At 45.2% G+C, this 23,986-nt stretch overlaps 1 protein-coding gene across 13 annotated transcripts in view; it reads right to left on the bottom strand.

The window, feature by feature from the left end:
* DTNB (dystrobrevin beta) overlaps positions 1-23,986 on the bottom strand; it is a 196,569-nt gene that overhangs the window by 19,356 nt on the left and 153,227 nt on the right. For 9 of the 13 annotated variants that reach the window (XM_066378730.1, XM_066378727.1, XM_066378729.1 and 6 more), the window contains 4 exons: positions 23,145-23,230; positions 21,418-21,531; positions 16,249-16,345; positions 11,416-11,436 (listed from right to left, as the gene is read on the bottom strand). In XM_066378730.1, coding sequence (XP_066234827.1) covers positions 11,416-11,436; positions 16,249-16,345; positions 21,418-21,531; positions 23,145-23,230 — 318 coding nt within the window. The remainder of the gene's footprint in view (positions 1-11,415; positions 11,437-16,248; positions 16,346-21,417; positions 21,532-23,144; positions 23,231-23,986) is intronic. The other 4 variants (XM_066378731.1, XM_066378736.1, XM_066378738.1 and 1 more) reach the window with 1 other exon arrangement.

The raw sequence follows: 23,986 nt of genomic DNA, 5'->3' as shown, positions 1-23,986 counted from the left end.
GGAAAGGTTCATGTGGCAAAGAACTGAAAGTGGCTTCTAGCCATCAGCCACAGTGAACAGAGGCCCTCAGTTCAACAATCCACAAGGAATCTTGCCAACAACCGTGCAAGTTGTTGAGCCTTGAGGTGACTACAGTCTTGTGAGAGAGCTTGCCCCTCAGCTTGTGAGGGCGTTGGCTAAACAGCACCTGGATTCCTGCCCCACAGAAGCCCTGAGTTAATAAATATTTGTTCTTCTAAGCCACTAGGTTTGGGGGTGAGCTGTTATGCAGCAATAGGTGACTCATATACTATGGCTGACTTTAATCTCTGTGCAATGTTAAATCAGTCCCATCTGAAGGGCATTTGAGAGAGAGGGAAGGGAGAATTTTGGAATATCAGAAACCAGATCCAAAGGCTCTCACGAAGAGCCAAAGGCCCTAGGAAAGGGGACCATGGATGAGAACAGAGTAAGGATATAGATTCAAGACATTTTTTTCTGATCTGAGTTTGTGCCTAAGTCCCTGGGTACCTTATCCTGTCCTGACACTAAATCTCAACCTCTTTACTTTGTCAGTAATTACAGGACCTGGAGACAATTCTCTGCTGCGAATTCCACGACTCAGAAGAAGAGGGGAAGCTGCAGGCTCTCAAATGGCACCATAGCTCTCACCACCCTAGGGAGGCAAGTATGTAGTTCACGGGAGAGGCATGGTTTGGAAGTCAGGGGACCCGTGTTTTCCCTTCGACTACAGCACATGCATTTATTAATTTTATTTATTTTTTAAGAGCGAGAAGCATCAACTCATTGCTTCACTTCAGTTGTGCACAGATCGCTTCTCTTACGTGCCTTGACCGGGGATCAGACCGGTGACCACGGGATCGTGTCAATAATCCAGCACTCAAACCAGTGACCCTGCACTCAAGCCAACGACCTTGAGTTTCAAACCAGTGATCTCAGCATGGGGTCAACACACTATCCACTGTGCCACCACCGGCCAGGTGCATTTAGATTTTTATGGGGCTCAGCCTTCTCATTTATAAACTGACAGGTATCAACTAGATGGTGTCTAAAATATTTTTCAGATCTAAAATTCTATGATTCTGACTCTTGCCAAGTTACTTCATTTCAGAAATGCCAAGTAATCATGGCTTTGTTCATAGCTTCACCACCAATGAAGGATCCTCCCATGAGGGTTCTAAGCAGCTCTCTCAGGGTCACATAATAGCATTTTCTGTACCTAGCTTACCTTTACCACAAGTGGAGTCACAGCACTGGAGATGATGTCCATTTAGGCCTCATACAAAGGAAGCCTGTGAGGAGGTGCAGGAAGCAGGCTACTGCGCAGAGGATGGGGCTATTTCAAGAAAGACAGGACCTGAAATAAAGTCCTTCCAATGTCCCAGGTCCCGTGACTTCTAAGCCCCTCCCACTGAAGCATACCGCGCCTCCTTAAATGTATAAACTGGAGCGTACAGCACTCATACAGCTCAAGACAGTGCTTGCGTGCAGAGCAGCGCTCTCGGCAGGCTGATGACCACCCAGGACCCAGGGCAGGTCTGTTCACTCCGTGCCCTCTTGGAAGCCTGGCCAGAGGAACACAGGAGAAACAAGCTGGAGCGCTGAGCTGTGCTACTGCGCCTCGTCTCGGAAGCACAGGTGGGGTTTGCGTTCAGAGAGGCACGCCCTCCTCACGGACACCGCCAAGCACCGCACTCAATGCAAACCAATCTAGAGTAAGAGGCACAGAGGGAGGAGGCTGGGAAGCATCGCAGTTGGGACCTTGAGATTGTGGGAACCTGTGAATCACAGAAAAGTCCGTAAAGGTGGAGGATCTTGTCAGGGGCTCTGGGGATGGGAATGAGCTAACCAAGGAACATATAACCATCATGTGCTTCTGGGTTTCAGCTGCCAGGAGAGGGGAGTTCCCCTGGGAAGCAGGGAAGCTTTGCAGCATGCTACATGGTGTTTTGAGGTTTCTTTGATGCAAGACAGTGGAATGTTATTGAAATACAACCTATAACAAAGGCTTGAATAGAGCACAGGCCCACCACGTGTCTAACCAACAACTAAACACAATAAATGCCCTGTAACTCAGGTTCTCTGAACACAGAGGTCCCTTGTAGTTGGAAACAATTCTGCTGAAAATACAGAGCTAGAGAAATGTTATAATCTGAGAAGCTCTCTGGTCTGCTGGCTCTTCACTTCTTCTAAATCAGCAAAACTCTTGAGAACCTGAGAAAGCTATGTGTCACGTTCTAAGAAAATCACAGGGAAATTATGCTGATAATTACAGAGGGTTCACGACCCCAGGAACATAGCCTCTGGTTTAGTCCAACATTCATTTTATAGTTGAAGAGACTGAGGCTTACAGAGGTGACAGGGTCGCAAATAAACAAGTAGAAAGGCCAAGACTGGTACCTGGGTCATCTAACTGCCTCAAACTGCTGGGAGGAACCAAGGCATGCTGGGACCACAGCACAAGGTTTCTGAGCTAGAAGTAACAGGAATTAGTCAAGACTTCCCACAGCTGAAACTCCCCATGATTTTCAATAGGACAGTCAATTTCCAATAAATTTCACAGGATGGTCAATTTCCAGTAAGAGTGAGAAATATAATTACACCTTGGCCTCTCCTCTAGAAGACAAATCTAACATTAGAGCCAAACAGGTGTAGGGAATGCCAGAGAAGGTGACCTGAGGACACTGATTCCTTCCCACAGCTGGCGTCTGAGCCAGAGAGGCGCTCCCGTGCTGTGGGGGAGCGCAGGCCACAGGGGGAAAGGCGCTGTCATTAGCAGGAGAATGCGGTGCACTGCTCTGGGCCATGTTTAGGCATTGCTGGCATGGTGCCTGACACACAGTAGGGGCTCCATAAATACTGTTGCCTTCCCTTCTTTTTCTCCACGGAACAGGTAAGAATTAAAAAAAAATCAACTCTTTGGTGCCCATTGTAGTCAAGTAATCAAACCCAGAGAGGCTTGTGGCAAAAAGCTTAATTTACAGAGTTAAGGCCCTTGATGGGGCGCTGGTAACGGCACCCCCCACACACACACCCCAACTAAAACTGAGCTAAGTTATCATGGTGACAGGAAATACTTTAGTCCCCATCTCTTTCTTTTTAAAAATATTTATTTATTTATTTTTGTATTTTTCCGAAGCTGGAAACGGGGAGGCAGACAGACTCCCGCATGCGCCCGACTGGGATCCACCCGGCACGCCACCAGGGGGCAATGCTCTGCCCCTCCGGGGCGTCGCTCTGTTGCGACCAGAGCCACTCTAGCGCCTGGGGCAGAGGCGAAGGAGCCATCCCTTGCTCCAATGGAGTCTCGGCTGCGGGAGGGGAAAAGAGAGACAGAGAGGAAGGAGAGGGGGAGGGGTGGAGAAGCAGATGGGCGCCTCTCCTGTGTGCCCTGGCTGGGAATCAAACCCGGGACTCCTGCACGCCAGGCCGACGCTCTACTGCTGAGCCAACCGGCCAGGGCTTATTGATTTATTTTTAGAGAGAGGGAGGAAGAGAGAGGGAAAGGGAAAGAAAGAGAAAGAGGGGTGGGTTTGTTATTCCACTTATCTATGCATTCACTGGTTGATTCTTGCATGTGTCCTGACCGGGGATCGAACCTGAAACTTGGGCATATGGGGACAATGCTCTAACCAACAAAGCTATTCAGCCAGGCTAGCCTCCATTTCTACCTCTCTGATTCATGGATATCTGCCAGGCAGCAGATGGCCTAGGTGGACAATTATCTTCACTTTGCCGCAGTGTATTTAAATTAAACAAATTGGCCTCTTTGCCACTCACTGATTTTCAGAGACCCTTTCAGAAAAACAGAAAACTAAAAAGCAACCTTGGGAGAAAGGCAATCACGAAGGTGTAGAGAACAGAGATAGAAAAGAAATGGACTTTGTAGACCTTTCTTTCCCTCAAGGAAAGGTAGAAGAAAAACCCGTGTGTACTATTATGAGCTGGTGCTGGTTGGCTCTGCTAGGAAAATGCAGCTGTCTCATCAGACACGGAAGTAAAAGCAGAAAGAGCAGGAGCTGATGCTGCTCTGTCTGTCTGTCCTGCCGCACGACAGGAGCCGAGCTGGCTGGGAGGCCGGGCCGGGGATGGCAGTGAGCAGACGGCGGCGGCGGCATGGAGAGGATAATGACAGCCGCCGGCAGTGAGCGAAGAAGCAGGCTGCGCTCCCTCTGCGGTGAACTGAACTGGGTAAAGGACACGCCGGAGACCTTCCTCTCTTAGGAAAGGTGCCCACCTGCAAGCTTAGGTGCAGTGCAGTTTTTAAAGGTACACCTGGCTTCTAAACACCACAGAGAAGGGCTGAAGTTTTACGATGTCTCCTCTTATCACCGTTAACATACGTTTATTTACTGTGTGTGTGCTGGGAAGTTAGGGCCAACGGTCAAGCCAGCAGCCAGAACCTATCAGCCATAATTTTAAAATTCAATGAGACAAATCTAAGTGCTATTTATGGGTAGGGCAAACTTGCATGGTGAGCTATGGTACCCTTCTTCAACACCGTCGCTCTCCGCCAAGTCCCTGGTGATCCAGAACATCGCGGTCAGAGACTGGGCTCTGCAGGTTGACGCTCTACTTGGATTCCAGTTCTGCCAATTGTTACCTGTGTGATCCTTGGCAACTTACTTAACCTCTCTGGCATCTCAGAGTCTTCGTATGTAAAATAGAGATATTAGTCTCTTCACAGGTTGGTGAGGATGAACATACAATGCTTCGCACACCAGCTCAATCGAAAGCGACATGCCATTATTCTACACTGCAAGGAGCCGGGGGCTACGAAGGGGCAGTGTCTCCGCTCCACCGGCTCGCAGGTCCAGAGGCAGCTGGGCACGTGTGCAACCAGCGTACAAAGGAGGATAAAATCTGTGCCTTCCTAGAAGTACAAAGGAAGAGAAGCACTGGCCCGAGAGGGTTTAACTCTGACCTTCTGGAACCGGCTAGGGTTTCATAGAGATGTGGCACCTGAGAGTATCTTGAGGGGTTTAATTTCACCAGGCAGAAGAGGCTCGGGAAGGGCGATCCAGGTGAGGAAAGAGCAGGAACAAAGGGACCGGGCTGAGCGAGGAGGCTGTGCTGGGGGATGAGGAGTGGTCGGGGAGCAAGGGAGCTACGGGTAGGAAAGAGGGGTGGGGCACAATCATGCAGAGCCGTAAATAAACACGTTCACTTACTAGGCCGTAGAATGGGCAAACTATAGCCCATGGCCAAATCCAGCTCACCACCTGTTTTTTTAGTCCATGAGTAAGGATGGTTTTACATTTTGAAATGGTTATATTTTAAGTGGTTATATAAGTACTTACATAATATCTTTGGTTTGGCTTACAAAGCCTAAAATATTTACTATCTAACCCTTTAAAGCAAAAGCTTGCTGATCTGCTTCAGGCAGTGGCAGAGGGGGCGCATGATGTGGTCAGCGTGATCTGCCTGTAGGAATCTGGGCCAGCGTGCAGGAGGGAAGTGGGACAGGAGCAAGGAGTTCTTTTCCTAAAGACCAGGGGAGAGATGATGGAGGCTGGAATTGAAAAAGACAGATATAAGCAAGCATTTGTTTGGAGAAGTCATCAGCTGAACTTGACAACTGAGCAGGAGGAGGAGCAGAGACTGGAGGAGAGCATGCGTGTAGGGAGTGCTGCAATGGAACTAACCCGGCAGGGGAGATGGACAGAAGAGGACTTGTGGGGGAAGGTGACTGCAAATCTTTCATCATCCATCCCACCCTCAAACCTCAGGGATTCTGAGAATGCCGGGGGATCGAACTGGAGTCACAGAGGTTCCCTGGACTCAGGGCAGTGCTTCTTGATTGGTGGTAATTTCACCTGCTAGGGACCTGGGGGTAGCGACAGCTAGCACTAGAATTTGAGAGGTAGAGGTCAAGGATGCTTCTAAATACCTGCAATGCACAGAACAGCCCTTTACCCCAACCCACCCCCCACAAAGTTATCTGGCTCCATACGTCCATAGTGTTGAGGATAAGAAACCTGCCTGAGGCCTGACCAGGCAGTGGCACAGTGGATAGAGAGTTGGACTGAAAGTGGAGGACCCAGGTTCGAAACCCCAAGGTCGCTGGCTTGAGCATGGACTCACCAGCTTGAGCACAGGGTTGCTGACTTGAGCCAAGGTCGCTGGCTTGAACAAGGGGTCACTCTCTCTGCTAGAACCCCCCACCCCTGTCAAGACACATGAGAAAGCAATCAATGAACAACTAAAGTGCCGCAATGAAGAACTGATGCTTCTCATCTCTCTCTTCCTGTCTGTCCCTCTCTGTCTCTGTAAAAAAAAAAAAAAGAGAGAGAGAGAAGAAACCTGCCTGAGGGTGACTCAGAGCCATGAGGTCCTACAGAGGGTGGCCTGCCCAGAGCTGCTTTGCCTAGATGGAAGGAAGGGCTGGCCACCAGTAGCCTAGGCTCAGGTTAGAACTTTTAGGGGCCTAAGGATAAACTCTGATATCTTCTCTACATTTGAGAGATGTCCCAGAAGGCAGTAATGGGCCCAAGAGTCTACTAGATTCTCTCTGCGTTTCCTGAAGTCTGAGCTGGTTAAATACGGGAGTTGAAATCTGAAATGTGAAAGCAATGTATAAATGGCACATGTTATACATTTCAAAGTTAATAAGAATACACAGTAATAAAAGCACCAAAGGATTTACAGTTCACCAGCTTTGCAGAGCGGTGGTGAGCTGGTATGGATTCTTATTAAAGGTACCAGTTTAGCTGCAGTAAACTCTCTGAATTGCCTCTAATTTTAGAAAATATTCCCCTCCTTCCCTTTCTTTCTTTTTTAAGCATTGGGAAATCTATACTATAGCTCCAAATGAGAGTAATTCTACTTGCCAAATTATGATTAGCAGCAAATGGAGATGCGTGTAGGAGAGTCTATCGTGCCCTTTTTAACATGCTTCTTTTAGCTGAAACTAAGCAAGAAGATCTTTCGTTTCAGTTAAGGACTCAGCCAGGAAGCTCCCTACCTTAGCCTTGTTGTTAATGTGGAACATCAGAACCAGCCTGAGGTCAGCTATAAAACCCTAGACATTGGCACAGCATCAGAATTTGAGGAAATGCCTACAGACACTCTCAAAGTGAAGAGTCACAGTCTAATCCCATGCCAAGACAGGATGGTAGGGTGAGGTCTAACAGAAAAAGAACACCAGGAATGTCTATCCTTCGGAAGGCATGGCCAACAGTCCCAGAAATAAGCCAAAGGAGTGGGCCTTGTGGAAGCAGCTGATGCCCTTTTCATGGGAGGCATTCGTTTGTCTGGAGAAGAGGGAGGTGACTGACGGGCATGCATAGACCCCAGGGAAAGAGGTGATTGATGAGTGAAGGCACAGATAATGAAGTGAGGACTAGAGGGTTTCAAAGTCACAAAAGAACACTCCAGGCAAACGAACCCAATTGAATTTCTGTGGACCCTTTTTGTTTATAGCCTTTCCCCAAAATAGCAATCAGTATCAGTGACAAAAGGATCAAAGAATTGTGATGTTGAAAGTTTATAAATGAGGAAATGGAAGTTTGTAAGGGTTATGTACATGTTCAGATAGAAAAGAAATGAAGTTTTGTCAACAAGATTCTATGAGTCAGATAATCTAATAGGTAGTCTGAATATTTGTCTCCTTCCTTTACTGAGGTGAGTTTGTTCAGTGGGCGGGGGTGAAGTGGCTGGATCAGACAAAGCCCACCTTTCAGAGCTGTTGGCAGTCTACTACTCTACTGGCCTGTGGTGGCGCAGTGGCTAGAGCGTCCACCTGGAATGCTGAGGTCGCTGTTTCAAAACCTGGGCTTGCCAGGTCAAGGCTCATACAGGAAGCACTCAATGAACAACTAAAATGAAGCAACTATGGGCTGATACTTCTTGTTCCTCCCCCTCCACTCTTCTCTCTGTAAAATCAATAAATAACACTTAAAAAAATTAAACTATATAAAGCCATTCAGTTCAAATTTTAGCCTCAGAGCTGAGCCTTAAGTGGGTCCAATTTAAACCTATGAGATGGACAGAGTATATTTCTGCCTATATTCACAGAGCAGAATGTCTTACCTCATACCACAGTTGAGAAAGATTAGGAAAAAGCAATTTGTACCAATTCATGCTATGAATGGTCCTATGTATCTGTGAGGACTAGATCATGAACTCAGGACCTTGGTCATGGAGAACTCCCAGGCTATACACACAAGCGGCATATGAATGGCAGGCTTTAGTGGTCTGGGTCTAGATTCTCATTTTGCCAACTTCAAGGGGATGATGCTCTTTATACAGAATCAAAAGTCACTGAAATATACATGGTATTTAATCCCTTGTCTGCCCAAGGTCAGCTTTAAATTGACCTGAGAAATAATACACCAGCAGCGGCAATTTCTGGTTCTTAGATTACATGGAAATCCATAAAATTAAAAAAAAACACCCAACAACATCTATTGGAGCTTTTACTGTTATCATTAAAACAAATACCCATAATGTCTGCCCCTTGTGTGAGACAATTCTCAGAAAGGTATAGGGTGTTCCCAAGTAGTTGCTTCACTCTGAGCTGGTACATTTAGAATAGGGTCAGGAGACGCCAGACTGGGTAGATGGCTGGAACATTCCCAGCAAGTGGTTTTAACAGCAGAGTGTATCTTCGAAGTGCAGAGGGGCAAAGAGGAGGGGAACACTAGTGTTCAGCAACGACAGCTGAGGCACTACCCTGGGTCTGCAGGAAGCAACAGCCAACAGCATGGGGAGGAGACAGCCGGGGGAGGAGCGGAGAAGGAGCCGGAAGGAGAGATCCTCCTACTAGTACACCTAAACATTACCAGCATCTGCCTCGCTGCTTTTGGTACCTGCCTGCTCATCCTCCAGAATTCCCTGTGCCTCCTTTTCTACAGGAAAGGTAGTAGAGCCCAGGGAGAGAAGCAGGGTTAGAGAAGGAGTGTCTATGTTGACTTTATCCTGGAAGCTTTTATTGTCTGGAGTGCTGCATAGATAATGGCACGTCATACCCACTGAGGAGAGAGGCATTGACCACATTCTTAGTTACATTAATTACTGCAAGAGTTACAGTCATCCCTCGCCATACTGCGCTTCACTTTTCACGGTCTCACTGTATGCAGATTTTAAATTGTATATATCTAATTTTGTATTGTGAATTTTTTGCTATATCGTGGATTTTGCAGTGTATAGGTATTTTTATATGTTTATTATTTTAATTATTTTTGCGGTAAAAGTAGCATTTTCTAGCCTAAAAAACTGAAAACAATACTAAAAATGTAAAAAACATTAATTAAAACATTAGTATTCACTGATGACTATCCATATCGAATTTTATATGTTGTTAAAATTACGTAGGTTTGGCCCTGGCCGGTTGGCTCAGCGGTAGAGCGTCGGCCTAGCGTGTGGAGGACCCGGGTTCGATTCCCGGCCAGGGCACACAGGAGAAGCGCCCATTTGCTTCTCCACCCCTCCGCCGCGCTTTCCTCTCTGTCTCTCTCTTCCCCTCCCGCAGCCAAGGCTCCATTGGAGCAAAGATGGCCCGGGCGCTGGGGATGGCTCTGTGGCCTCTGCCTCAGGCGCTAGAGTGGCTCTGGTCGCAACATGGCGACGCCCAGGATGGGCAGAGCATCGCCCCCTGGTGGGCAGAGCATCGCCCCTGGTGGGCGTGCCGGGTGGATCCCGGTCGGGCGCATGCGGGAGTCTGTCTGACTGTCTCTCCCTGTTTCCAGCTTCAGAAAAAAGAAAAAAAAAAAAAAAAAAAAGAAAAAAAAATTACGTAGGTTTAAGAGTGTAGAAAGTGTTTAAGAGCATAGGAAGTGTTTATAAGAGTGTAGGAAAGGTTAATAACAGTGTGGGAAAGGTTTACAAGAGTGTGGGGAGGATTTATAAAGCCTTAAAATATATATCAGTAATAAAATAAATATAAGGTCACTATGTCGCGCATTTTTGCCTACCACGGGGGGTTCTGAAATCTAACCTCCCCTGTGATAGACAAGGGACCACTGTACATTATTCCTGTTGCCATATTTCTGACGCTTTAGATCCGGACAGCAGACTGTAACAACAATAGCTATACTCCTCCTCTGACTCAAGCATCAAGTACCAGCATCCTCACTCCTAAGAAAACTGAAATTTTTCTGCTAAGCAAACTGGAGGTGAAGTGTGGTCATGTGACTAGCTTTGGCCAATGAAATGGAGCAGAAGTGATGTGTGTCACTTCCTGAGAAATGCATTAAATTGCCGCACTTGACTTTCCATCCAGTACCCTGCTTTGCCCATATCAGTGCATTTCTTGCTATGGAAGTGCCACCGATCAGAGCAATAACCTATGTGTGAATGAAAGAAACTCCTTTACATTAAAGCCGCTGAGATCTCTGGGTCGTCTGCCTCTCCTAACACCCTCTCCCTGCCTCTTTCTGATAGTCGGTCTCTCCGTCATTCCGTCACTCCGTTCTTGCCTCCTCCCTTCACTGCCTATCTCTTCCTTCCTTCCCTCTCCACTTTACTCTATGGTTCCACTGCTCTCCTAACTGGAAATAATAATAAACACAATGTTTAATATTCCCATTCTTATCTGAAACATGGATAAATTTTGTTTTTTAAAAAAGAAATGAGTACAGTGTTTGAATTAAACGTTTCATATTTCTCTCTTTAAAAAACAAGCCCTGAGGTAAACTAAAAATCAGCTATAGCTTATAGAGAAGATGTATGCTCTGAAACCCTCACCATGTTATGTAAACATGTGGTGTTTCTACTGCAGATAGATCCTGAGTTGATTTTCTCATGTGAGTTAGTGGCTATTGCAATAAACAAAAGCGAACATAAACCTCCCCTAACCACCCCGCAGCAGCCGTGAGCTTGGAGACGCTGCAGGCCCCTCTGGAGTGGGCTCCATGGTGGAAGTCATTATGGCATCCTCCTGTATCCAGTTTGCACGGGTAACTCTATGAAGAAGGCGACTGGAGCTGCAGCATCCAGAAGCCTGCTCAAGATGAAAGGACGTCTGAAGTTATCAAAAGAACTACTCATTTTCATGCACAACCCTTCAGGACACAGTATTTAGACCTGAGGTCACCTCTCACCACTCTAATAGCTGTTTCGAGCAATTAAAGTCACTCTCGACCTGAAGCAGCAGAGAAAGCAAGTGCAGGAAAGTGCAATCATGGCCTGGAGAGTCATGCACACTCAAATAAACATGACAGATGAGCGCTTCGGAGAACAATTCAACAAGTGCTGGCTTCAAATAGGAACATGCTCTACTAGGGAAACATGATGGGGACTTATAGGCCATTTTATGACACCATGGAGGGACTGCTGAAGGTGCTACACATGATCTGTTCTGCAGAGGTGGTCTTGTGCAGGGAGGAGAGGAGAAAGTATCTACTCGTTACATGAGGAAAGGAAGAACATGCAAAAGGGGCAAGAACCAGATGGAGAATTCTGAAGTTCACTTACTGCCTGCTTTTGCTCTTCCTCCTAGAGGTGGTGAAAACAGACAAACAGGCAGAAGGAAAAAGGAGAGAGATTAATGCCCAACACCATGAACATCTGGCAGAAATGACAGAACAGTGTAAATCAAGCCAGCCTTGTGGGTTCAGAGATCCAAGGCCCGCCCACCACAGAAGCATCATCAGCTGGACAGAGCAAATGGCTGACCTCTGCCCCGTCCATCCCATTCCATGTCAGCCTCTGGAGTTGCAAGGAAAGAACTTTAGAAACTACCTAGTCCAACTTTCTCATTTTTGTATCAAAAAGGCTTAGCGAGCCTGACTTGCCCAAATACAACTATTCAGGGGAAACCGAAAGAAGCAGCTTGAACGTGACTCAAAAGCCCAATATTCTATTTCCCTGTTCACAATATTCATAGGTGTTTGAGCGCATCTGTCCAGGTAGTGGTCTCACACTGTGGGATACGGACCAGTAGCAGCAGCAACAGCAACAGCAGCAGCAGTTACCTGAAAACTTGTCAAAGATGCAGATTTTTGCACCCCACCCCTGGGGCCAAAACTCTTGGGGTGGGGCACTGCAATGCGCTTAATGAGCCTTGAAGCTGACTGATCGCTGGTTTGAGAAGCACTGCTCAGAACTTCCCCAACTAGCAATCCACATGCCCACAGTCATCTCTGATTTAGGCCTCTCCCCTCCACTTGCTTTTGGGCTCCTTTGTTTTTTATTTCTTTTCCAAAGATAGATGTGCACTCCCATCCCCCTAGTAAACTGGAAACAGCTTCAGGGCCCTGAAACCTCACTTTCTCATTAATTCAACACGGGATCATTTAGAACTTCTTATGCATAAAGCTCTGGGAACACGGGACAGTCTCTTTTAGAGCCGCATAGAGTCGGTGTGCAGAGCAGGCACTTGCCAACTCTCAGCTGTCAGATCGCACCACCAGGCGCTACAGAAAGCAGCACAATGAAGATGAGATAAACACTTCCAAGTTTCTCTCTTCTCAGTCTATTGTTCCTCAGCCACTCTGCCTTTTAATGGGTGTCTCTGCTTCCTTTCTGCGCCTCGTCCTGGCTGTGCCACCCGGTGGTCAGGGTGCCTCTGCCTTTGCCCCAAGTACACATTTCTACAAGCTGTTGCGATGCTTCTATTTAAACTGGACCCATCCACCCAGGTAGCCTCCCTGAACATGTGTGGAAGGAGTTTTAAGGAAAGATGAGGGCGTCTCAGGATGCAGATCTTGGTGCAAAGGCAAGAATGATTTCAGTAAAGCCAAGGAATTACAAAAGGGAGAAATTACAAAAGGGAGAGATTAAGTAAAAATTTGGTGAAAATAATTTTATTCCTGCAAGGGAGAGACACGGACTAAAAAGTAAATAGGCACCAAAAGCTTTCCAACTCAGCCCAGGAAAGTGCCCTCAGAACCAAAGCCAGCTGTGAGAGGCCTGTCCAAACCTACGCTCGCAGGAGCCCAGGCAGCGGGCCCCCAGCAGGAGCAGTGGATGCCCGAGAAGTAAGGGTCTTGAAGCTTTTGCATCCGGCATCCATGGCTCCTGTTAGAAGGGGTTGGAGCTTTGCAGTTGGGAAGCCACCTCCCTTCCTGGCCAAGCTTCCCTGTGGGGCAGAACACTCTTCTTCCATTCACTAGGTAAGGAGAGTTATGAAACAATTTAAATACGTGTTTTATTTATTTATTTTTTGCTGGCACTAAGGGTTGAAATGGGAATTGAGATGGTGGGGGAGGGATGGGCAATTCTGACAAGCTGAAATTGTACCTGAGATCAAAAGACCAGCGTATAATTTCTTAGACTGGTTCCTAAGACACCTCCCTATTCTGTTTTCCAGGTTTGGGACTGGAGAAAATATTGCTTTGGTTCAACAGAATAGGAACGTTTCAAAAAGCAAAGTTTCATGTTTTGCATATTGGGTGACTGTCCCATGATTTTTGATGCTCACAAAAATCAGGGGATATTTCAAAATAAATATGAAGCGATAAAAAAAAAGAAGCATTTGATTTTCTTTTTTTATTAAACAAGAACATCAGAAAAGCAAATGACAAGTCAAAGATAGTTGTTCAATTATGCAAATGAGATGCAAAACCAATTTTTATTTCATTGGTGAAAATGCACTAGACAGAAGGCTGAAAGTACTGGAGTACCCATAGGTTCCCTGATAACCTAATTTTTGTCCTGTAGTTTGTTCACAGACATGAAATCACGAAAATGTGCACTAGACTCATGGGTCAGGTTAGGATGAGGAGATGGACAGGGTCACATTTTCAGGACCTGAAGGCCTCTCATGGGCATTAGGAGTGGGAGATGGTAGACTCCGGCAAAGTGGTACTCAGGACAGTGCTGTATGATTTAAACTCACAAAGTCATTCAGATAAAGCCTTGAAGGCTCTGTCAACACAGAAAACAGGCCAAACAGAAGGTCTCAGAACATTTCTGTTATCAACTGGGCAGTTAGGGTCAGTAAACATTGACTGATGACAAGGCAGAGGGGCCAACTTGATTTAAAGGGAGTAATAACTCCTTAATTATATATATAGTGCAAATCTAGAACTGCTATGGCATCTACAACATGTGAGACTCGTTCCCATGTGGAATGTCTGGCTAGGTGGCTAGAGTACTGCCATAGCCACTGCAGTCAACTACATAAAAATTTCTATTTGAAAATTCATTTGCAAATGAGGCTGAAATTCAAAACTGCAGCATTCATCTGGTAAATGTGTTTCAAAAACAGTCATGGAAAATGAGGTAGAAAAATATTGGGAGCAGGATTTAGAAACAGAAACACCAACATTTAACCATTTCTAGATTAAATAAAAAGTTTGAGACAGAGATTATCCATATACTCATGAATTAGGGGGAAAATTTTAAGGAAAAGATACATTCTAAAACATGGGTACCTGAGTGTTGGTCCATATTAGCCATTAAAATAAAAACAGTAAGAAGGTCCCTGATACTCTTTGGTGACAGGAATGGAGTCCTATTCACCGTTATATGCCAAATACCTACACATGACACTTAGGAATTCAATACTTTTTGTTAAATAAATATGATTAATTTTTATCAAGCCTTGTTCCAAAGAAAAGGATTTAAGATGAATTCATAAACAATGGTGACACTTCATATGTATGCTTCTTAAAATGATCATTTTTCAGTTAAAACAGACAAAGTACATAATATTTCACTGAAGGAGTGAAATAAAAGAACTCCCTGTGAAATGGGAACTTGTGTGGTGCATTTTAATTTCTGAGTATCCCAGACCATGTGGATCAATTGTGTATTTGACTAACTGCTTACAGCTGTTTTATGAGAGAATTAAATACTAGCAGACTGAACATCAATGAAAGCAGGACACTCTTTTGAAATTAAAATTAGGATTCTAAAGGATACTTTTATTATGTGTTGGTGAAGGTGTATTTTTTTAATAGTAAGAAAACATCTTTGAAATTTTAATAGAAGTCAGTGATGCCTATGTAGGCCCTTTTAGAAGTGTATGTCATACACAAATCAAGATTGTAATCCTTTTAGGAAGCTGGACTACAGGAATAAAATTTTAACTGTGAATTCTAATCAGTGAATAAAACAACAACGTTCCTGGGCATGTCTGTAAATTCTTCCTCCCCATCTGAATGGCCTCAGCCTGTCAGGTGGGTAAATGATTAGGTGTTTGAGAACGTGGCAGGGGGTCCTACACAATGGGACAGCAGGGTCCTGCCTATTTTACTGAAATTATAACTGTAAGACAACAGCTAGAAACACAAGAAAACTCAGGGTTTGGGATTTGAGTTCCAGGCACCAGCACATTCTGCTTAGCCCTTGAATACAAGCATCAGAGTTGAACTATAAGTTGAAGAAGAGTTGATATTTTCCCAGTTGATATCGTCTTGGGCTACCACCCCTAGTCTGGACCCTTGTCACTTCAGGCCCAGATGATTTCATTAGCCTCCTTCTACCCTTGTTTCTCCCCTTTCTTACCCATTCTGCATATTTTCCAATTTTTTTCCAAACCTGAGACTCCCCTTTATCACAGGATTACCCCCCCCCCCCCGCACTGGCTTCTGAGGTGCTCCAAATTGTGCTATCTCCCTTCTGACTGCCAGCTCTGTCATATCACAAAATGCAGTGGTTGCAGGGCACAGACCTCAGGCATGCACGGCATGAACAGATGTGCTCCGGCACTGCTGCTACACAGCTGGGTCAATATTTCTGTTCAGTGCCAATAAAATCTCCAGGTAAGGACATTTAAACACCAAGCGTGCCTTTCTCTGCTCTGGGGCGTAAGGCTTGTATTATATTTTTCAATAAAAACAGACAGTGAGACCTGACTTATTCCAGTTATTAAAGCCCCAATCTAGCAAACCTAGAGCTAACGTGCTATTTTGCTCTTCCTTATACAGTGAAGTCACTGATGCAAGTTGGAGTGTTAAGACTGGTATGCTTCGGTAATATTCATTTAAAAATGACAAAATATTTACAGGTGGAATATGTGAATACTTGTCTTAAAAGAAACTTTAAATAGTTGGGAAATACTCATTTACACATAGTTAATATTCTATTTATAAACATTCATAAAAGCAACTATTCAAGGACATTACTCTGGATCCTGTTATTAATTTTGTCTTTTTTAATCAGGCTTTATACTAATGTAGATGACAGTTACACTGAATCAGATCACCATTACGGAGGTTTACCTGGAAACTGGGTCCAGGCAGCAATGTTCAGCCTCTTGCCTCCTGCTCGGACACCCAGGGGAGGCTGAGCTGCGCTGGAGGTGGAGGGGGACAGACCGCGGAGCGGCGGGAGGGGCCGCGAGCAGGCCACGGCTCTTACCTTCAGCAGCTTCATGAGCCCTTCCAGCTGAACCATCAGCTCGCGCCGGCTCTCCTGCAGTGCCGACATCCTCTGCTCCAGTTCGTCCTTCCTCTGCCTGTCCAGCAGGAAAAGCCCATCAGAAACGAAACTTTGAAGATAAAGGGTCTAAGCCAGGTGATACCAGGTTTGGACCCGATTCTGCTATGTACCAGTGTATGAGATGCTGAGCAAGTCATTTAACCCCTGACACTTTATGGATAAAGGGGTCATGTATCTATCTTGCCCACCCTCCTAGTGGGAGGATAGCATGTAAAAATGCTCTGGGGAGTATATTTGGCCAAATAGAGAAAAAGTATTAGTAATATTATTATTAAAGTGATTGAGAAAATTCTCCGTCAGGAAATCAAATTACCTCATTTAGAAAAACACACGGAACCAGCCCCAATTTAAATCAAGAGCGAAGAAAATGAACGGAAACTGCTCAGAGAGAACCGGGTTCAGAAGTCAGTGCTTCGAGCACCAGACCTCGGGCCCAGCAGTGTGACAGAGTCCCAGTGACCCTGTCTAAGAGAACCCTCTTTCCTGGAACAGACTGCATGTCACCTCTAGCTGAGTATGTCCAAAATCAAACTCAAGACTCTCCTCCCCCAGTGGTTCTCTTTCTCAGCTTCCCTGTCTGCCATTTTCTCCTCCAGTTGTCATGGCTGAGAAACTCCGTCCTCTTTGATATTTTCCTGTTTATATCCTATTTTCAATTAAGTCATCCAACTGAGATAACTTTTTCCTTGAAATTTATGTATGTATCTTTCTAATCTCACTTCTCTCACTTTCTCCAAGTGCTCCTTTACCTCATATACCCAATGGCCTCTTAGCTGGATTATTTCTGATTTTCATCTATTATGATGAGGAAAAAGCAGTGGAACACTTGAAGCCCATCATTTACTAAATATACAACATTGGAAAAAAGTCACTTGACCTGTCTGCACTTCAATTTTCTATTCTGTAAAATGGGACTAGTAATAAATAGCATCAACAATGTTTAAGGAACAAATACGGCCCTGGCCGGTTGGCTCGGTGGTAGAGTGTCAGCCTGGTGTGCGGGAGTCCCAGGTTTGATTCCCGGCCAGGGCACACAGGAGAAGTGCCCATCTGCTTCTCCACCCCTCCCTCTCTCCTTCCTCTCTGTTTCTCTCTTCCCCTCCCGCAGCCGAGGCTCCACTGGAGCAAAGTTTGCCTGGGTGCTGAGGATGGCTCTGTGGCCTCTGCCTCAGGCGCTAGAATGGTTCTGACTGTGGCAGAGCGACGCCCCAGATGGGCAGAACATCGCCCCCTGGTGGGCATGCCAGGTGGATCCCGGTCGGGCGCATGCAGCAGTCTGTCTGACTGCCTCCCCATTTCCAACTTAAGAAAAATACAAAAAAAAAGGAACAAATATGACCACTATGAAAGTGCTATGTCAAGCTTGTAGTGCTGTTCAAAGGAAAACTGTATTCAATTCATTATCCTCTGTAATAAGTCAACAGAATTTCTAGCATCAATGACTCCTGCCCTGCACAATCTAGACCTCTGCTGCCTAGTATGGTGGCCATGAGCCACATACAGCTGCTCAGCACTTGAAACATGGCTGGTCTGAACTGAGCTGCACTGAAAATGTAACACACACACTGGATTTCAAAAACCTAGTGTGGACAAAAGAAAGTAAAATATTTCATTAATAATTTTTAATGTGGAAATGATAATATTTTGGATATACCAGGCCAAGTAAAGGATAGTATTAAAATTAATGACACTTACTTCCTTTTAGTTTGTCACTGTGGTTGCTAGAAAAGTTTTAATCACACATGTGGCTCACATTGGATTTCTATTGGAGAACACAGCTCCAGAACCACCCACAATCCCATCCTTAGCACCTCACCTCTTGTTCCCTCCTATGTCTGGGCCTCCAATGGTTCACTTTTCCCTAAACAGATCCCATTAGTTTACAACTCATAGCTATCCCCTGCCTTCCAAATATTATTCATTCCAAGTCCATCCCAAATGTCACCTTTCCCAGGAAGCTGCTCCTGATTACTTCAGCAGGTAACAGGTGCTGCTGAATTAATCACCACAGTAACCGGTGCTTCTCGGTGGCACTTTATTTTACCTTGCATTGCTGTCATTCCTACCATTGCAAAATCCTTGAGGTCACAGGATGAGTCTTACTCATCTTTGCATGTATCAAATGATTAACAGAATATCATGCATCCAGTGTGTACTCAGTTAACAGCTAGTTAACTTAATGAAATCATTATTTGAAACCCTTCGAGGATTCCCAACGACCTATTGCTTAAGGCTCTCGAGAATCTGGTCTCAATTATCTAATTTTATCTCCTATCACTGGCACTTTAAAGATTAATTCAATGGGTGATTGAAAATAAGTTCTCTTCTCCTCTCTGAAACGTGTTATACTCATTTGAGGGATCATGCTGAAGCCCAACACCACTTCTAATCTGAACCATATCACCTCATACTCCATGCAAATTATACCTACACCTCGCATGTTAGCTCCACCTCCTCCACCTTCATGGGTCCAACTGCTTCTAGCCTGTGCAGATTTAGATTTCTTCTAATATACTATCAGATACCCCCACTCAGATTTCTTAGAACAGGGGTCCCCAAACTATGGCCCATGGGTCACATGTGGCCCCCTGAGGCCATTTATCCGGCCCCCTCCGCACTTCCGGAAGGGGCACCTCTTTCATTGGTGGTCAGTGAGAGGAGCACATTGACCATCTCATTAGCCAAAAGCAGCCCCATAGTTCCCATTGAAATACTGGTAAGTTTGTTGATTTAAATTTCCTTGTTCTTTATTTTAAATATTGTATTTGTTCCCGTTTTGTTTTTTTACTTTAAAATAAGATATGTGCAGTGTGCACAGGGATTTGTTCATAGTTTTTTTTATAGTCCGGCCCTCCAATGGTCTGAGGGACAGTGAACTGGCCCCCTGTGTAAAAAGTTTGGGGACCCTGTCTTAGAACATACTATAGATACTATTTATTAACATTGTATATAATATTATTTAAATGACTAGCAACTTATTTTATTTTTTGTTTCCAAAACTAGATTATAGGTTTTTAGGATGGAACTGTTGTCTTCTAATCATCATCTTCCCTCCCTAGATTCCCAGCACAGGTACAAACACAATCGGGAGGAGCTGACTCATCCTTTCCTGAACTACCCAGACCGGATGTGGTACTCTCCCCCTGTGCTGTGCACGGCCAAATAATTCCAACCCCCGGTGAAAATGAATGAACTACTGCTCTATGCAACAACACGGAAGGATCCTACAGAGTAAAATGGAGGGGTAATGTCCCGGAAGACTGCATGTAGTAACATTCCTATAGCGTCCAGAAAACAAAAAGCAAGATGAAATATTTCATTACATGGGAATATACATATATCTGGTAATACTGTTTAAAGAGCAAGGGGAGAATAAGTGAAATTCTGGAGAAAGGTTAGCTCTGCAGGGCGGGGAGGCGGAAGTGAGGATGTGGAAGGAGGGGCATGTATACAGGTGACATGGTTTTATAATATATGAAGTCTCAAGTAGGCTGTGAGTTCATTTTATCATTATGCTTCATATTTTACACATTTGTCACATATATCATTGTAACAAATATACCATTAAAAATAATAATAAAGGGGAAAAGACAACTGTAGGGGTCAAGAGTCATCACCACTAACCCTAACAATGAAACGCTTCACCTTGGTGCCCTCTACCAGCTGGGCACAGCACTTCCTGGCACTCCACATACACTGATCAAAACCAGAAGGGTGTCAGATACCTACAGATACATTTTTTATATGTCTTTTAATAAAAAAGTTCTTAATATGAACAAATTTGCCAACTTCTTTCATACTTAGTAATTCTGAGAAATTATTTTCTATTCCCAAATCCTAAAAAAATTCTCCTACATTTTCTTCTAGAACTTTTAAAGTTTTGGTCTCCATGCTTAATCCATCTGTTGGGAGCTTTTGTTGTTGTTTTTTTTTTAATATAGTGTAAGGCAGAGAGCTGATGTGTTCTGTTCACGTGCATAACCAGGTGATCCAGCACACTCCCCAATGCGTGGCTGCAGACTGCAGAGCAAACCAAGTCTCAGCCCAACTTAATTTAGAAACTAAAATGAGTTTTTAGGAGAATGGGAATTTCTACACCTCTGATGATTTTCATCTGCACACTTTAAATTCTTTATGACTTATTTACGAATTATATAAATCTAAACAGAGGACAGCTATAGAAAAACAATAATCTCTTTTTTCTAGGAAAAGAAACAGTTGAGAAGCTACATGACCAAAGCCAGAAGAACTCTAAAAGGACACCCAGCTTTGCTGAATCCCAGATGACAGCGCATTAAAAGTCACCTGTGCAATGTCAACATTCCAGCTTAAACAGAAAAGAAACCCATCATTCAGAAATCTAGAGGTCTGGTGAGAATTGAGTGACTAGTTTCCATTCTGTCTGCACTCCCGGAAGAGGACACACATCTTCCTAGGACTGATAGCAAATAAGAGCCCAACCGCTTTGATCAGATCACTGTCAGGTTATACTCTCTGTAAGCCTACCTCATTCCCTCCAAGCCAGCATCAGACTAGGAGCCAAAGTTGCTCTCCACGCTCCTTCTGACTCTGCATCCTTAGCCTCTCCATCCTTGAGGTAGTTTATATTTATGTTGAAGTAGAAGGTTCCACAGCTATGGTGTGGGAGTTCCCACTTGGTTTCTCACATCTCAGAAGATATGTGTGGGAAGGACCCTTCCCCCCAACACAGTCCTTCTTTGACTCTAAAGTGCAAAAAGAATAGACCTACAGGTCAGGGAGAGCACTGCTCTCCAAAGTCAGACCACTGAGCGAGACAGGAAGACTGCGTGCAGCACCATGGTCTTCCTGAAGCATCACAAGGTACCGAGTTCTGCGGGTCCCGAAGCTGTACATGTCTGCCGCATTCTGCAGTGAGGGCAGAAGTCCCAGAGTGATCAATAAGGAACCCAAGCATCGGAGGGAGTAAAAGAACGAGCGGACTGCTTCCGTGTTTGCTCTCATGTGACTAGTGATGCAGATAAAAGCACTCCACCCCACTGATTCGGTTTCCCGAGCTGTACGTTCCTGCCATAGCAGACTGTAACTGGATGCAGTGCCCCCTCTCACCTCAGCAGCCGCAGCTCTGCCAGCAGCGTAGGGTTCTGCTGGGCCTTCTCGGGGGTGGGCTGGGATGCCTGCTCATGCTCCAGACGGAGGCGCTGGATTTCCTGCAGGATCTCCCTACAGAAGACGGGAGGAAGGAAGACGGTCATGCACAGTCCTTTCTCTTCTCCTGTTAGAGCTATCACTCTCGTAGCACGGCCTCTACCAATCTCATCCTGACTGCTCCCAAATGACCAAGATGCAAAACGGGCACCTTAATACTGTGGCACTTGACACTTATTCACTGAAACAATCCTTGGGGGTAGAAAAAGCCATAAAAATACTCTTCTTGAGAACTTGAAAAAATATCTTCACAGACGGAAAATGACAACCAGAACACTGCTCCTCTCTAGGGAAAGGACAAGAAAACGCCTTGTGACCTCCTAAGGCAGGTCCTGTGCTAAGTTCTCCCAAGTCTTCCTCTGCCTCCCTGTTTCCCCTTACCCCCCAAGTGATGGACAGCTGCTTCTACCTAAGCCTATTATATCATATCCAATCTCCTCAGCCTGGTTTCTACCTTTCAGTGTATAATGGTGTGTTGTCTGGTCTCCAAGCCTTTAAATGACTTTTTTAGTACTAGACCAGACAGTCACATGCAGCGTAATGAATCAAGACAAGATACTAGATAGAGCAAAAAGCTCTGGGAGCAGAGTGGAGGACGAAATCATGAGGGGAACAAGGGAACACACCTGTGGGGGAGAGAAGGCCCTGGGGAACAGAATCTACCTGTGGGCTGGTGAGCAGAGTTTGGGACTAGCATAATGAACACCGTGCAGGTGTTCAATTAGTGTCCAGGGAATCTGCTGGACTTGGTCTGGCCTATGTTCACCATGGTGGGATCTTCCTTTGTGGTAAAAAGCCATCTAGGCACTGGCCAGTTGGCTCAGGGGTAGAGCTCAGTGAGCCCGGCGTATGGACATCTTGGGTTCAATTCCCGGTCAGAACACACAGAAGCGACCATCTGCTTCAGGGGTAGTCAACCTTTTTATACCTACCACCCACTTTTGTATCTCTGTTAGTAGTAAAATTTTCTAACCACCCACCGGTTCCACAGTAATGGTGATTTATAAAGTAGGAAAGTAACTTTACTTTATAAAATTTATAAAGCAGAGTTACAGCAAGTTAAAGCATATAATAATAATTACCAAGTACTTTATGTTGGATTTTCGCTAAGTTTGGCAGAATAAATCTTTATAGAACAACTTACTATAGTTAAATCTATCTTTTTATTTATACTTTGGTTGCTCCACTACTACCTACCATGAAAGCTGGAACGCCCACTAGTGGGCAGTAGGGACCAGGTTGACTACAACTGATCTGCTTCTTCACCACTCCCTCTCTCTTATCTCTCTCTTCCTCTCCTGCAGCCATGGCTCAGTTGGAGCAAGTTGGCCCCAGGCACTGAGGATGGCTCCATGGCCTTGCCTCAGGTGCTAAAATAGCTTGGTTGCTGAGCAATGGAGCAATGGCCCCAGATGGGCAGAGCATTACTCAGTAGGGGGCTTGCTGGGTAGATCCTGGTCAGAGTGCATGCAAGAGTCTGTCACTCTGCCTCCCTACTTCTCACTTAAGAAAAAAAAATTAGAAAAAAAAGGAAAAAGCCATCTAGTTTGCAAGGAAAATGAGAATCAGATAGATACTTACATGACAATCTTGGACTTCAGAAACTGGTTCAACTTCTGCATTCTTACCTGTTTTTGTTCTCCAGTTCTGCAATAAGCTGTCTTTGTTGTTTGTTGGCATCAAAGTTAAAGCTCAAGTCAGTGGGAGGACGAGTCTACAGTGAGGAGAAAGAACAGTTTACTTGTTTGTTTTTCTGATTCAAAGATATCCAGAGTCTTAGATAGACTGGTGATTTTTTTTTTTTTTTTTTTTTTTTTTTTATTTTTCTGAAGCTGGAAACGGGGAGAGACAGTCAGACAGACTCCCACATGCGCCCGACCGGGATCCACCCGGCACGCCCACCAGGGGGCGATGCTCTGCCCACCAGGGGGCGATGCTCTGCCCCTCCGGGGCGTCGCTCTGTCGCGACCAGAGCCACTCTAGCGCCTGGGGCAGCGGCCAAGGAGCCATCCCCAGCTCCCGGGCCATCTTTGCTCCAATGGAGCCTTGTCTGTGGGAGGGGAAGAGAGAAACAGAGAGGAAGGAGGGGAGGGGGTGGAGAAGCAAATGGGCGCTTCTTATGTGCCCTGGCCGGAAATCGAACCCAGGTCCCCCACACGCCAGGCCGACGCTCTACCGCTGAGCCAACCGGCCAGGGCCTGGTGATTTTTTAAAAACAGATTTTTGAGGTAAAAATTACTTACAACAGAATCCATCCATTTTAAGTGTACTGTTCAATGAGTCTTAGTAAATTTAAACTGTTCTGAAACCAATCACCATAGTCCAATTTTACCATCACCACAAAAAAAATTTCCCTCATTCCAGTTTGTGGTCAACTGCCATTCACTCCCATTCCCAGCTTCAGGCAACCACTGGTGTACTGTCAACTGTGTCTTTTCTCTGAAATCATAAAACATGTAAATGCTGGCTC

This window comes from Saccopteryx leptura, chromosome 3 (assembly GCF_036850995.1).
Source record: "Saccopteryx leptura isolate mSacLep1 chromosome 3, mSacLep1_pri_phased_curated, whole genome shotgun sequence".
NCBI classification, from domain to species: Eukaryota; Metazoa; Chordata; class Mammalia; order Chiroptera; family Emballonuridae; genus Saccopteryx; species Saccopteryx leptura.
The sequence above is the reverse complement of the archived record's forward strand: the minus strand, read 5'-3'. Positions and strand labels throughout refer to the sequence as shown.